The 16,348-nt window shown below is 43.0% G+C and overlaps 1 protein-coding gene across 2 annotated transcripts in view; it reads right to left on the bottom strand.

The window, feature by feature from the left end:
* rps6ka3b (ribosomal protein S6 kinase, polypeptide 3b) overlaps positions 1-16,348 on the bottom strand; it is a 46,453-nt gene that overhangs the window by 11,421 nt on the left and 18,684 nt on the right. For both annotated transcript variants that reach the window (XM_071484456.1, XM_071484457.1), the window contains exons 3-10: positions 4,327-4,443; positions 3,739-3,820; positions 2,474-2,554; positions 2,188-2,267; positions 1,786-1,892; positions 1,604-1,641; positions 1,258-1,400; positions 232-302 (exon numbers count right to left, since the gene is read on the bottom strand). In XM_071484456.1, the coding sequence (XP_071340557.1) occupies positions 232-302; positions 1,258-1,400; positions 1,604-1,641; positions 1,786-1,892; positions 2,188-2,267; positions 2,474-2,554; positions 3,739-3,820; positions 4,327-4,443 (719 nt within the window). The remainder of the gene's footprint in view (positions 1-231; positions 303-1,257; positions 1,401-1,603; positions 1,642-1,785; positions 1,893-2,187; positions 2,268-2,473; positions 2,555-3,738; positions 3,821-4,326; positions 4,444-16,348) is intronic.

The raw sequence follows: 16,348 nt of genomic DNA on the forward strand, positions 1-16,348 counted from the left end.
ACCAGCACACTTGAGTCCATTTCTTCCATCCCTCCTGTCTGCTCTGTCCATCCTCATCCTCCTCTTCCTCCTGAGTGCTGCACTTTATCTCCTCTATTATAAATCCTTCCCTCTGGGCTGACTCTGTGGGGGGAGGAGGGGAGCCTCACGCGTCTCTCTGCCTCCTCTCTGCTGTACAGAAAGCTGTAACAGCAGCCGCTCGCTGTGATTGGACAGTATAAAGTGTCTTACTTGAGGATCATGGTCATGGTCTCTTTCCGGTCTTTGCCCTGAAACGGCAGCGTTCCCGTCAGCATCTCAAACTAAGACAAAGAGGAGACAAAAGCAGCACGGTGAGAGTTTTAAACCTCTGCCCCTCTCCTACTCCCAGGTTACAGGCCTGGGGCAATAAACAACAGCTCGAGCACGAATAAAACTAAAGATCCAAACATATAATAATATAATAACAACATGTTCCATTAAAGTCACAGTCACATTGCTTAAAAGTAAAATGTATTTCTGAGCCTTTGTTAAACGGAAGCACACAGTGTGTAGTTTAACACAGTCCAGTGTAAAGTGTGTTTACAGTGATAACTATATAACCTACAGACTGTATAAGATATATAAAATGACATAATGACATAATGCATTGTGTGTGATTATTGGACACAGACTGAAAGTTGATAACAGACAGTGGAATAATAAAGACAAAAATATCAACCACTCTTCAGTTCCGACTTCTTCATTTTGAGGATTGGCTGTTTTTCTTTTACTAACAAATCAATAATCTTCTGAGACATCAGCCTGAGCTTCAGGAAATTCCTAAATTTAATATTTTCTGACGGTTCGTAATTGAGAAAATAACTGTCAATTATTAATAAAAATAATTATTTGTTGCAGCCTAAAGCTCAAAAACGGATCTTCAAAGAACTGGATCTCTGATTTTCTCACAGTCTACGTTCCTGCTGTGCAGTGTTCTGCAGCGGCTCCGTCCTGATGAAGAACAGCTGGTGTAAGACAGAGCTAATCAAATGTCTCAGAAACCTGGAGATGGATCCAAAATTCAAACAGCATCAGAACCGGCCCCGGCCCCCGCCACTGGATTTCTCCTCTGAATCACAGCACACTGGACTGCTTTGACTCCATCCAGATTATTTGAGGCCAAGTTAATGATCAAACTGAGGTGGGACACAAGTAGCAGGGGGGCGTCATGACAATGCCCCCCCCCGCAGCCTGTCGGTCTGCGGTGTGACCACTGAGCGAGCAGCGTCCTCTCACCATGAGCACGCCGTACGACCACCAGTCGGCGCTGTGCGTGTGTCCCCGCCTGTTCACCACCTCAGGAGCCATGTACTCCACGGTCCCACAGAAGGAGTAGGCTTTGTTCTCGTGGTCTATTGACTCTTTGCTGAGGCCAAAGTCTGAACACACACAGAAATCAGCGATAAATGACGAGTTATTATGATTTACAGCAGCTTGAGCTGCCAGTGAAAACATCATAAGCAAACACACGGCAATGACAAAGCTTCGTTAGGTTTCAGTGGCGTGCAGCAGCTGCAGGAGGAGTCGATACACACCGACAGAAACACACGGAAATACACAACTCAAGTGTCACGTTACGCACCAGTCAGCTTGATGTGTCCCTCCTCATCCAGCAGGATGCTGAAACGACAGAAATGATTTTTGTATCCTGACGGAACTTTCTGCAGGGAAACTGTGTGTGTGTGTGTGTGTGTGTGTGTGTGTGTGTGTGTGTGTGTGTGTGTGTGTGCGTGTGTGTGTGTGTGTGTGTGTGTGTGCGCCTACTTCTCAGGCTTGAGGTCTCTGTAAATGATGCCGAGGCCGTGAAGGTGATCGAGCGCCAGAGCGAGTTCGGCCAGGTAAAACTTCACATCCTCCTCTGTGAACATGACCTACAACACACACACACACACACACACACACACAAGGAAACATCAATGTACTGACTTTTTCATTGTTCTGTGCTTCTTTAAATAAAACTACTCACACTGAGCTCTGTGTTGAAAACATCCAGTGTTTAACATTATCACTGATCCTTCCTCCATTAGAGACAATAAATATCTGAGTGATGCAGTTCTTTTATTTGCTGTATGTTTTTCTTTTATTTCTTTTCTTCATGCAGATTATTCTGTTTGTTTGTTTCTTTTTTTTGTTGTTTTTGATGCACTGAGCTGAAACAGGTGTTACCTCCTTAGAGAGACGAGTGAAGAGATCTCCTCCTCGCAGAAAATCCAAGATCAAGTAGAGCTTCCCCTCCGTCTGAAACGCTGCAGGAAGGACGGGAGAGAGAGAGAGAGAGAGAGAGAGAGAGAGAGAGAGAGGAAAGTGAATTTAGATAAGATCTGAGAAGTTCCCTGCTTGCTGAACATTTCCACTGCCAGCTTTGTTGCTTGCTAAAAGAGGAGTAATGAGCTCTGATTGGCCGGCGCGGCGCTGGTGACTCATCAAGGAGGTTTGTTATTGTGTGACTCACCGTAGTGCAGTTTGACGATGAAGGGATGGTTGACCTCCACCAGGATGTCTCTCTCCATCTTTGTCCTGACCCGGTCCCGCACTGGGAACACACACACACACACACACACACACACACACACACACACACACACACACACACACAGAGAGAGAGAGAGAGTGGAAACCACATAAATCACCAGATACAGCTCTTACATGAAAGCCAAAATAAAACAGCCTCCCTTATTCGGTTTCTGTTTTGGCTGGAGAGGAGCCGAGATGACAGCAGATGACAAACTGAATCACGGGGAGAGAAGAAGAAAACACGCAACAGGAAAGGAAATGGGAAGAAACATGGAAGGGAAGAAACAAACAAACAAACAAACTGAGAAAGAGGAAAAACACACCAACTAAGAGGAAGCCAGGGACAAGATAAAGGTTGTATTTGTTTCCACCAGCAGATGGTGTATGTGTCTCTGTTTGGTCTCATGTTCATATGTGAAATTCCTTTTTGGGAAATGACGACTGAGCAAACAAAACAATTAAACACCTAAAACTCTCCAGAAACATCCGGATGACTTCGTCCATGGAGCTGACGTCTGAGACAAAGTAAAATCCAAAAACCTTTGTCTTGGAATATAAAGATTAAAGATTATTATTTATCTTCGTCTTTCAAATTTGGATTTTAATGATCAGCACTGGACAAACTCAAACCTCAGAGTTACTACAGGAGCCAGAACGTTCCTTCACCTGCTGCGTCCTCTATCATCGTCCCATCAGACGGGACTGTCACGCTCACCTGTTCAGGTTGTGTTTATTGGCCTCTTTACCTGCAGCAGTAAGTTACACAGCTCAGACTTTTTTCTCTTTATGTTCATGAACTGGACTCAAACTGTTTGGTTTAAGAGAAAATTCTTCGTTCAAGCTGAAACTGGTGATACGTTTTATATATTATCTCTATTTACACGGCACAGTGAAGTCGAGCAAATCCAAATAATGAAAACATACAAGGTGAAAGAGAAACAGTCGATTGAAACAAACTCATAAATACAGTTAATAAATAATGTCCAGGAAATCAATTAAAACAGGTACAAACAGAAGTTAACAGGTTAGAAATGATGGATTTAAAATGACCAGAAGTCATTTTAAAGGAAAACTGGTGTTTTAACTGGAAACTGTTTTTTAACTGGAAACTGTTTTTTAACTGGAAACTGTTTTTTTAACTGGATGGATTCTCGTGGATTTCAGTCACGTGTATGAAGAAAAGTTTCACGTCACTCTCTGTACCTTTCAGTGTGGCTTTCTTCAGGACCTTCATGGCGTACAGCTGACCAGCATCTGGCCCTGTGATCTTCCTCACCAGAAACACCTAAACACACACACACACACACACAGACACACACACACACACACACAGTTATTTGGTCACTTGCTGGGGCATTTATTTTATGTTATATTTATATGTGTGTGTGAAATGTAGTGTGTATGTATCTTTTAAGGGGTTTCGGTGTGTGTGTGTGTGTGTGTGTGTGTGTGTGTGTGTGTGTGTGTGTGTGTGTGTTTGTTTGGGTTAGCCCCATTTTCTAGGTCATACTTGTAGATTAACATAAACAGAAACACACACACACACACACACACAAGCTGATTGTTCATTCATAAAGACGACGACATTGAGCAGGAGTGTGAAGGGCCCTCACTCTGCCGTCTCCATGGCAACGGGCTCTCAAACACTGGCACAGGAGAAACATTACGCTGATCTGAGTGGAAATGAAGCCCACACTTACACACACACTTAACGCCCACTCACACACAAACACAGACAGGTTTATAAACTCACACACACACACACACACACACACACACACACACAGGTACCTTGCCGAAGGAGCCTTGTCCCAGCACTTTGCGCAGCTCGAACTGTCGGGGGTCAGCCTTCTCGGACCCCTCCTTCACATGGTGAGTGATACTGATCTCCTTAATTGGCACATCATCCTGTAACACACACACGCACACACACTTTCAGGATCTGAAATTCACAGTGTTGAAATTCAAGTTTTTTGTGCCATAGGTCAGTGGGCGCCCAGCGGACTCGCCTGTCTGACATCAGTGATCAGAAAAACACAAATACACACATCACTAGTAAACTCTCATCAAGAATCCTTACAGAAGTAAATAAAGTCACTTTGACCTAATTAACATGCAAATTTAAGCAGCAAATCAAACCAAAACTCATCATATCGTCTGCACCACACGGGTTACCTGTGGTCTGAGGATGAGTTAACATGTCTGCAGAGTCACAGACGTTAGAGTGACGACACAACGTCCTGAATACCACATTAAACAGGCAGCAAGTACACAACAGAGAGGGCAAAGGTGTGTCCACATACTTACGGCCACATACAATGTTTCTACATTAACTGATCTGTGCTTTTTAATTCACCAGCAGGCAAGTTAGCAACAAGCATCAATCAACCAGAATGCATTAAAGTTTATCTCTTCCACATTAAAAGACAACTAAATAGTCATGGAGTAAATTTAGACATGTTTTCAAGAAGGCATTCTGGGAAATGTAGTTGATAAAGCAGCAGGTAAATCTAAAGGTAAACTACAACAACATTTCTCCCTCTCGTCCAGATTTCACGTGTCAGTGAATCACACAACAGGTTGAGCAGGGTTCCCGAATGTTCGTCATCCGCACAGCGGGAAACTACAACACACACACACACACACACACACACACACACACACACGGACAGTTGTCATGGAACCACCCCCGATACCTGCTTCCCGCTGTAGCTCAGTGACTAATGACACCATACTGTGCAAGTCTGTGTGTGTGTGTGTGTGTGTGTGTGTGTGTGTGTGTGTGTGTGTGTGTGTGTGTGTACAATCAGCGGCACCATCCGTCCTTCAACAGTTAACTCTTTCTGAAGCTTCCTCTTGATGCTCCACGTAATGATGCCATAACCACACAGGTGAACAGGTGAACAGGTAAACAGGTAAACAGGTAAACAGGTGAACAGGTAAACAGGTGAACAGGTGAACAGGTGAACAGGTGAACACATTCACACTACATTTCCACCAGTAAACATCCTCTTCACCCTCTGTCCTCTGTCTCACTCTCTCTGTCAACACCTTCCTCCTACTTCACTTGCTTCCCTCTCCTCTTCTTCCTCTTCCTCCTCTCCATACCTGCAGGTCCCAGGTGTTGGCTGCTGGGTGTCCCAGTGTATTATGGGTCCTGTAGTCCCGACTGCGGCTGAGCTTCTGTGGCGCTAACATGCTCCTGTGCGTCGACGTCGAGGCGACAGGATGGAGCCGACGCCGGCTTCTGCTCGTCCCTGACACTTCTCTCTGTCTCTCTCTCTCTCTCTCTCTCTCTCTCTGTTTCTATCTCTCTCTCCCTTTGCCTCCCTCCCTCCCTCCTTTCCTCCCTCGTTCCCTCCTACTTTCTCACTTTTTCTATCTTTATTTGAACGGTTCTCACCTCTCCTCTCTGTCTTTCTTTTCCTCTCTCTTCTTTCTCATGGGAAAAGGTTGCAGACTGAAGTGGGGGGGGCTGGGGGGGGGGGTGCAGCCAGATGTGCAGTAGTGCAGGAAGTATTTAGATATTTTACTAAAATTACTCATAACTAATAACTTTAAAACTACTCCATTACGAGTAAAAGTCCAGTGTCCTATATTATTATGACACATTAAACTGGACTGGGTCGGCTCTGGGCTCAATCTGTGTTTGAACTGGATTTTATTTGGACAAACATCTTGTATGGCTCCATTTGGTAATGAAGAAAAACATGTTTGTGTTTCTCAAGTTATAAATAACTACTGTTTTGATACATCAATGAAAACTCACCAACTACAACAACTATCTATTATTTTCTTTCTTAATTAACCAATAAATTGTTTAGTTGATTAAATTTCACAGAGCTGTTATAATCTCCTAAAGTCTGATTGATGTCTTCAAATATCCCAAAAATATTCAGTTTACTGTCACAGAAGACTCAGAAAAAACAGCAAATATTCACATTTGAGAAACTTTTGGTATTTTTGCTTAAAAAAAAACAACCTTAAACAAATAATCAGATTTACAGCAAATAAATGGATGAATCGTCTCAGGTCTGAACTCAGGTTCAATCCGCCAACAGCTCTGCTCTGAGCCACACAAGTGCACACAAACACGCAATTTACACTGCATGTCATCAAGTGTGGAACATCACGCCGCCGTATGTAAATGAGCTTCATCATCCAGACTGAGCTGATGGAGCCTCTGAACGCAGCTCAGCGCCGGGAGCCGCAAACAGCTGATAAACCAACAAAAGCAGAGTTCAGACGCCGCGGTGAAAATAGACGGAGAAATGTTTGGAAAGCTGCATAGTTTAAGACTGTTGACATTTCAAATATGTACGTGTGTGTGTGTGTGTGTGTGTGTGTGTTTGTGTGTGTGTGAGTCAGAACACAGATGGAGGATCAGAGCTGAAGCGACAGGATGCTCATGTAGCACCTCTTAATCACAGGATTAAAACTGCAAACCCTGCACCTGTGCTCTGAGCAACACACACACACACACTCACACACACACGGACACAAAATGACACGTATACACACCTGCATGCGCACACACACACATTTTACCTGCGTCTCTTTCCACCACATTGTCCCTGTTTATTTCCATCTCAACTGTGTGATACCGAAACACACAAACACACACAGCTTCCGCTTCACTCTTCCGGCGACTTATTAAAGTGTATTTTTGTCACACACTCATGCAAACACGTCCACGATGAACAAAATCCAGGCTACGAACAGTGTGACATCACCACGAGTCACAAATTTAAACTGTGAGATCACATCATCATCATCATCATCATCATCATCATCATCATCATCATCATCATCCTCACTGTGCAGCTGAAGAAACTGTCTCACTGACTCCTTTGTTCTGAGCTTCATCAATACAGGTCAGTCGAATAAGATCAGTAAGGGCTGTTTAGTAGCTGTTTTCACACTGTCACTGAAATAACTGATTCCCTCGCAGAAAAAAACAGCAAAGACACTTGACACGTCTTCAGGTTGTCGTTTCCTGCGGTGACAGGGATTTTGAAAACGGTAAAAGGCAGGGGAAGAGGATACAGAGGAGGACGCCACCTGGAGAATCAGACTACAGCTAAAAACTAGGATTATTTTCTAAATTAATCATTTCTTTGTCCAGTCTGAAGATAATGAGCTAAAACTAATTAGGCAGCTTTAATTAGACGGGCTGTGGCTCAGGAGGTAAAGGGGGTCGTCCACTAATCAGCAGGTTGGTTGTTTGATCCCCTGCTGCTCCAGGCCACATGTCAAAGTGTCTTTGGGCAAGATATTGAACTCTAAACTACCTCTGAGTGTGTGCGAGGCTAACACATCAGGTAATGCAGGTCATCAGCTTTTAAAACCCACTTCAAAATTCTCTGACACGTTAAAACATGTGGAAATATCCTCCCTGACATCTCCACTGACTGAAAACAAAGCAGCAGAATCCGTCAGAAGCAGTTAACAGGTTAGTAACACAGCTGGAGGACGCAGCACAGCAGCCCTGCAACACTTCACATCATCTGTCCACCATCAGATCTAATTAAAGAGCTCTCATGAGTGGAGTGAATCAGTGTGATGTTGTTATACTGATCTGCACACAGCAGCAACAGACCTCCCCAACAGACACATCACAGCAGGCAGTCACATCAAATTAACTTAAACTCTGCACACGTTTTTAACCTTTGGTCAGACGGGGAAATAAGCACAAGCGTGTGTGTGTGTGTGTGTGTGTGTGGCTGCAGGGAGATTCTCTTATTATGCGCAATGAGGAATGTGAATGTGTAACAGTCGCAGCTGCTGCAGAGCAGAGGCTCGTATCAGGACTGAGGCAGAGGCAGTGGAAATAAGGTCTGTGGAGACAGGAGAAGAGGATTGTGCTGCTGTGTTATCTGGTTTTATTTTGACTCTAAAAGTCAGGTATTGTATTGGCACAGACAAGATAACGTCTGCAGCTGACAATCATTTTCATTATCAATTAACCTGTTGATAATTTTTTCCATTAATTAATTCATTGTTGAGGTCAGAAACTCGTGAAAAATCCAAGGTGACGACTTCAGATGTGTTGTTTTGTTTGACCAACAACCTAAAACCCAAAGATTTTCACTTCACAATAAAAAAAACTGAAAAGAGAAGCTCATTCTCACATTTTGAGTAAAAACAAATCAGTATTTTTTCTTAATAAATTATCAATCAATGAGTTTTCCCGAAGATATTCACACATCTAAATGTCTCTGGTGCAGGTGTGTTGGAAAGTCATCCTCTTGTCGACGCTAATCGATCAGTGACTCAGTGTGCTCTGAGTTTAAAGTCAATGTTCTGATGAATGTTCATGTTCCAGCAGCTGGTCCCTGCAGCTGAGTCTCTCCAATGGTGCAAATCTTAATTTGGAACAAAGGTATTCAAAGCTGATGTTAGGACACGTCAGTGTTAGAGAGGATGAGGGTAGTGGTAACATGACCCCCCCCGTCCCCCCGTCCCCTCCCTCCCTCCCCACCTCCCAACACCCCTCACACACTCACACTCAATGCTTGCTGTACTTTTCTAAGACTCCTCTTCAGTCCACAGATTTTAAAAATGATTCATTTTGCTGTTCTTCCAGATAAACCTGACAAAGAAGTTGTGTCTGTGTTCCGTCTGGTTTCTGACACAGCGCCACGCCACCAGCTGATTCCACTAACACAAACACTTCAACAAGCTGTAGCTGCAGATCTGTTTTGGTACCTGCAGCTCTGGTGCCAGATCTGCTCAAACCTGTTTCCACCAGAGTGTCACTGAATCCAAGCTCCAATAAACTCACATCAAATAAAAAACAACTAGAAAATGTTTTTACCCACAAGGAGCCCAGAACTTAAAATATATTTCCCTCATTATCTCCTAATGATGTAGGTCACAGTATAAAAATGGAGGCTCAAGCTCAGAGGACGACCGGAGGAGTTCAATAAATTAACATTAAACCAAAGAAACAGGACAAAGATTTACACAACATTCAGTTTTAATTAAGCTGAACTAGATTTTAGTTCAAACAGCTTCATCAGCAGCAGGACCAGGAAGTCCCGGTGTTTTTTCCCCCAGTGTTCACCGGGTCAAGTTTTCCAGTTTGTGGTGTTGCGCAACTTTCACACGAGACTAGAGGACACACAAACATGAGGTGTCGACCTGAACCTCCTCCCAATCCGAACCACCTGCTGAGGCGTTCAGGGTTTGTCACACAGAGCTGCAGTGTAACACTATTCAATTCAATTCAATTCAATTCAATTCAATTCAATTTTATTTGTATAGCGCCAAATAAATAATATACATTATTTCAAGGTTGTAAAGCTGTCATCTGTCTGCTGTTTTCACCGTCAGAGTCCAGAGTAAGAATAAAACAGACACTTCTGAACACACAGAGACAAACTGACTCACTCAGGGCTACTCACAGACAAACTGGGGTGTGCTGGTCCACAGCAGCCTAACACTGCCCCCCTGTTTTTCCCGTTCAGCAGCCCTGGTTGATCCCAGCGGCCACCGTCAAAGGCGTGGGTTGGCTGCCGGCGGCTGGCGAGCAGCAGGAGGCGTCGCAGCGACTTCAGCCGACTCCTGAGTGCTCTGACGAGGCCGGAGACGCCGCACACACACGCCGGCTTGGCCTCGGCCGTGCAGTGTGTCATCATGAAGTGGACTGAGAGGACTGGAGGCGGCGAACGGTTAGGGCCGGGAGAGGCAAACGAGTGCATATGTGAGTCAGTGTGAGGGGATACCCAGAGGAGGAGGAGGGAGGAATGGGGACGGGGCAGATCCAAATTGGGATGGGAAGAGGGATCTCCCCCACGCCCCCCCCCCCTCCACTAACACGCAGCTGTGACCTTCAACCCAGTGTTTCCATCAGGTGTCCTGGAGATCCCCGTCTACCCCACGCTCACATAACTCACTGACCAATGACTGAACACCACGACCATACCAACACACACTCATGTGTCCACACAAACACACACAAACACACACAGTCAACATCCAACATGTAAATTACAGTCAAAGATAGAAACGAATGTGAGAATCTGTCGACTGAATGTGTGAGAAATTATTTCATTCATTTACAAACCAGACTCATTTATTTATTCCCTCATATTCTGCTTCTCATATCAGCTTAATGTTAACACACACACACACACACACACACACACACACACACACACACACACACACACACACACACTCAACAGCAGCAAAAAACACTACACTGAACTGACACAACTGTCTATTGATCAGTTTGTTTATAACCAGTTTTTGTTTTCATCATATCTAATATTTCCAGTATTTGTCTCAGGATTTGCAGCTTTTCTTTGTCTTCTATGATAATAAACTGAATATTTTTAGGTTTTTGCCTCTTGGTCAGATATTTGATGACATCACATTCGGCTTAAGAAATTATACTTGTATAAACCAAAACATTAACTGACTGATCAGGAAAATATTCGGCACATTAATCAATAATGAAAACAATCACTGGCAGAAGCTTTTTCCTTCATAAATGAAACATCATTTGTCAAGATATTTTTCCATTCACTGTCTGTCTGACCACTAATCAATTCATTGACTAATTGTTTCAGTATTAGTTGATCAACTTTGACAGGAAACACCAACACTTATCTCTTCAGAAAACAAACTAAATTAAAATTATGATGATTAAATTAACAATTTTTCACAAATTATTATTACAAACAACCATAATGTTTTAAATATTTTCTTTACATGTGTTGTTTGTCTGCAGTGACGTGTAATTGCACTAAACATTAAACTGAAATTAAATTATTTAAAATCTGATTCCACATACATGTGACACTTCAACCAGACTCTAATATGAGAAGGATATTTTTATTGTGATAATGATTTTAATGAAATTGTTGTTAGTCGTTTGGTCGGTTAAATGTCAGAAAATGGTGAAAAATAACCAAAGATATTCAGTTTACTTTCATAAATCAATTAAAAAAAAAAACAGAAAATATTCACATCTGAGAAACTGAAATCTAAGAAATTTAAAGTTTTCCTTAAAAAAATAGTTGCTAATTAATTTCCTGTTGATTGATTAATTGATTAATCGACTAATCTTGTATTTTGTAGGACCTTCCTCTTATTTCTAACCCTGCAATGACCGCACACACATTCAGAAACACAAGCTGACGCACAGGCGACAAACAGTGACGCACATACACCCATAAATCAATTAACCCCTAAAACCCACAACCAGAACACTGGAATACACAACAACACACACCAACACAACAACACACACCAACACACACCAGCACAGACACTCCGCACCCAAAATCCTCCACCTGTCACAGCCTCCACGACCAACACACAAACACAATGTACACAATGCCAGTGCGGACCTCCGACCGGATGTGTGACATTTCTTAGATTACCTCCACCTGTTGTCACCTTCCCTGCGCTTGCACTGGTTTCCACACACACCAGTGAAAAAACACAAGGTGGACTGGTCCAGAAACAAAGAGGTTCTACCTTCAGTTTTCCTGTTACTGTGTCTGTGCGATGTTATTTATTCTGCCTGATCAGAAATGGTTCTGATCAGCACTGATTAGCTGTGTCTTGTTGCTCTGTGGGTAGTATTGGATACTGTGGATGTTACTGTACCAAAGTTCTGCTGCTTCCTGTTGCCGTGTCTTGCTTATTTTGTTGTTACACTGTCTTTATGGCTTCTTCTCTCTATAAGTTTCACTGGGTTCAGAACATCTCGCTGAAGGACGTCTGCTGTGAATGAACCAGCTGATACTGGCACGTTTACAGAGAAGCTGCTGGATGTGCGTTGACCTTGGAAATAATTTCATTTAGCTAAATTTCCAGAAATAAGCAGCTGTTTTTAAAGACACGGCTGTAAAAAGCCTCTGTCTTCTACCTGCTCATCAGCAGACAGACACAGAGGAGCGTTCAGCAGCTGAAGAGCTGGAGGAGACCAAACCCAGAGCTGAAACAGAGGGAAGACTGGACCGAGACTGATCAGGTGACAAAAACATAAATCCAGATGTGTGCTGAGGTGTGTAAATATAAACATCTGACACTTCACATCTGCATCTGTGTCTCCCAAGAGGAGAGAAAATCAATTATTGCAGCTTTGAGAAAGTAAAGGAAGCAGAAATGTTCAGTGCTTCATGTTAAGATATGTTGTGTTTGGGAGCAGGTTTGTTTTTTTTTATAAATTAGTAGGTGTGCATTCATGAAAATAATCATTAGTTTGTCATAATTTGTTATTACAGATTAAATCTCTTCCTTCATTCATGATTATTCACCGCTTCTCTTCACAACCTTCACCTGAGAACGAGTCTCTCTGTAAACTGATCCTGCGCTGGGCTTGAAATGAAGCACTTGGCCATGACTGAGGTTACAGCAAACATGGACGGGAAGTGTCAGAGTGTGAGTGTGTGTCTGAGAGTGTGTGTGAGACAGGGAGAGGGGAAATGAACGCCACATTTCCAGCATCACTTGCATATCCCTTATTAACTCTGCTAATAAAAATAGACACAAGTGGGACTTTGGTTATAATGCAGAGCAGATTGTTCTGATGTATTTTTATCCTGTGTGTGTGTGTGTGTGTGTGTGTGTGTGTGTGTTCACCGTGACCCTGAAACTGCTGACTGCCTAAAAATCCTGGTGATTATCATGAATGATGTGTATGATGTGATATCTTCAGATTTAACTTCACAAATTAAAGACAAACATCGTGTCAAAGCTGCTTCCTGATTCACAACAAGAGTTTTTAATTTAAAAAAATGTAACTTGCGTAATTTTAAATCATTCACAGACTCTGTGAGACACTGGAGAGGATTAGTCTCTTTAATAAGGACGTTTTCCTGAACGGTGATTCAAAACTGAGGCAGAGGGGCCGAGAGAATACACATAAAATTTAAAGTATTAAATACAAAAAATTTGTCACCATCCATCGAACGTTTTGGAGACTAGTCTCATCTTAGATTCAATTCTGTAAAACGAGCTGAACATGACAGTTAAAAAAATCCTCTACTCATTCACAGTGTGTGAAAGGATGAACTTTTCAGAGCAGCAGATTTATACTTGTTTTCATCTTTGTCTTTCATTTATTTAGTTTCTGGATAATAAATTTAGCCTCCTGTCTATTCGTTTAATTTAGTCATTAAAATATTAAAAATAAAATATAATATTATTAAAAAACATTTTAATGTAATTTTTATTGAATTATTATTATTTTATTATTTTACATCCTTTTTTTATTTTTTACTGTTTTGTGTGGTTTGTTCATTCTGTTATCATTGATATTTTATTTTTTTTTTATATTTATATAAAATTGTATCTTGTGTGACCACTTCCTTTGTTTTCATCAACAAAATGTAAAATAAAGTGAAAAAAAAATGCTGGTGATCAGTTTTCCACTGCTGCTCTCAGTGTGAGTCTGTGTGTAAGAGCATCAACTAAAATGCCTAAAATGTCAGTGTATAAGTGTGTGTGTGTGTGTGTGTGTGTGTGTGTGTGTGTGTGTGTGTGTGTGTGTGTGTGTGTGTGTAAAGCTTCTCCATGGCAGCAGTGATCACGGATTGAGTGAGTGGGATTCCATTCCAGACAATCTGTGCCCCCTAAGCCTGTTACGCAATCAAATTAACAGGCCGGATGGACACCACACACACACACACACACACACACACACACACACACACACACACACACACACACACACACAAGCTTGGGATTTGTCAGGTTAGAGGCATAAAGTGCATTTCCGCTGGCCTTGCCTGGGGCTCAAATAACACACACACACACACACACACACACACACACACACACACACACACACACACACACACACACACACACACACACACACCTGTCCAGGATCAGTCGCCTCAGCAATGAAATATTTTAATATTTTTATGGGAGTGTTTTAAACAGTAGCTTGTAGGCGACATGTCCCTGACAGTCACACACACACAGGTTTCCTGTTAGTTGCTCTGAGCAGTGACAGCTCCACCTACAGAAACTCAACCTGCATCGACTCCTCTCTTTGACTGACAGGTGATCTCTGTGTAAACACAATCTGACAGTTTCCTCCTGTTTATTGTCTCTTTAGTAATAATCATCCACACAAATAAACACCACAAAAGCTGATTTTCAGTCGCTGTTTTCTCTTCATCAAAACGTGATTTTGAAGGAGTGAGGAGGGTAAAAACTTGGACATAGAGAGAAAGAATGAAACAAACGGTGAAAGACAGATTTAAGCTGAAAGAGCGAAAGAGAGAGAGAAAATAAAGACGAGGCAGCAAGAAGATGAAGGAGGGTCAGTGATGAAAGGATATGATTTGCAGCAGAGGCCGAACTTTATAGTACAGACAGAGGGAGAGAGCATTAAGTATAGATGAGGAGGAGCAGAGGGTGGGGGCTCATCATTAATTCAGGAGCTGGCAAGACAAGATCCTCAATCACTGCACAGACACACACACACACACACAGTCTCAGTAGCAGCAGATGAAGGAGTGTGTGTCCTCTCCTTCACTCTGCTGTTAACTGATCTGAGCAGAAACACTCAGAGGTAACTGCACTGAAGCTTCTGTGCACTGAGATAAAACAGAGTCGTAAAGTGGAGGGAAAGGAAATCAGATCCTGTTTCTCCTCTTCGATGGTCATGAAGCTCCTCCTGCTGAAATATCACATCAAACATTACACTAGGTGGCCACTTTATTAGGTACCCCTGCACAGGCTAATGCAGCCTAACACAACAGTCCTGTCCTGCGTTTCCACACTGAGGAAAACACTGAAATGGGAATTTACAGTGGAGTGGGGGAGGGAAACTTCCAGAGCCTGTGATGAGACCTGTGTGTTTCCATCCACCCGCTGTTTTCTCTCTTATCAATATCAACCAACTCCTCATATTCACATCACAGCAGCGGAGGGAAACATCACATGGAATCAGAGTTCATTTGCATTTCCCTTAAAATTCAAGCAACTCGACAGAAAGAGTGAAGAGGGCGAGAGACATCAATTAACACTGAGACACAGAGAGAGAGAGAGAGCGATGAGGTGGGGGACAGCTCTGAGTTGGGAAAAACTTTGTCGCCATGCCAACCAGGTTACCATGGTAATCTGTCCATAACACACACACACACACACACACACACACACACACGCTTCACTGTGATCTGTTGGACAGTACAGTCACTGTCTGTGTAGCCTTTCCAGTCCTTCCTCTCTCTCCCTACAACTTCCTTTCATTCTCTACCTCTCTCTGCCTTCCCCCCCCCCCCCCCCCTCATTAGAGGAAATCAAAGCTCTTCATCTGTTGCCAATGGAGCCTCTCTGATCAGGACGAGGGAGCCTCTTAATTACATCTCACTCAGCAGCCATCGCTGCACCGCAGGGAAAATTAATGAACGATCACAGTCTGTCTTTACGCCACATTTCAAATCATCTCGGAGCGCGACTGCTGCAGGAATCACAGTCTGATCTAAACACACACAATCCTGGAAACAGCACACACACTCTTTCCAGCAACAGCACCGTTGTAAACATCCAGCTCACGGAGGTCAAACCACCGTGGTTGGTTCATCAGTGTCAGAGGTGATGCAGGGGATTGTTGTTGGTCCATGGTTACAGCAGAACCGCTCGTAGTGAACGCAGCCTGATTGTTACTGGGGCAGTTACTGAAATGTCTCACTGGCTCCATGGCAGCTTTCTGTTTACACCACCCAAAGCATGATGGGAGCTCTGATGGCAGGCACTCAAACCATTTTCTTCCCAAATAGAAATTAGAAAAAGCCCAAACCATAACCCTGGACACAAGCTCAGTAACACTATGTACATAACA

This window comes from Trachinotus anak, unplaced genomic scaffold, assembly GCF_046630095.1.
Source record: "Trachinotus anak isolate AG129_WGS33_773 ecotype Australia unplaced genomic scaffold, CSIRO_AGI_Tana_v1 ptg000009l, whole genome shotgun sequence".
Taxonomy (NCBI): Eukaryota; Metazoa; Chordata; class Actinopteri; order Carangiformes; family Carangidae; genus Trachinotus; species Trachinotus anak.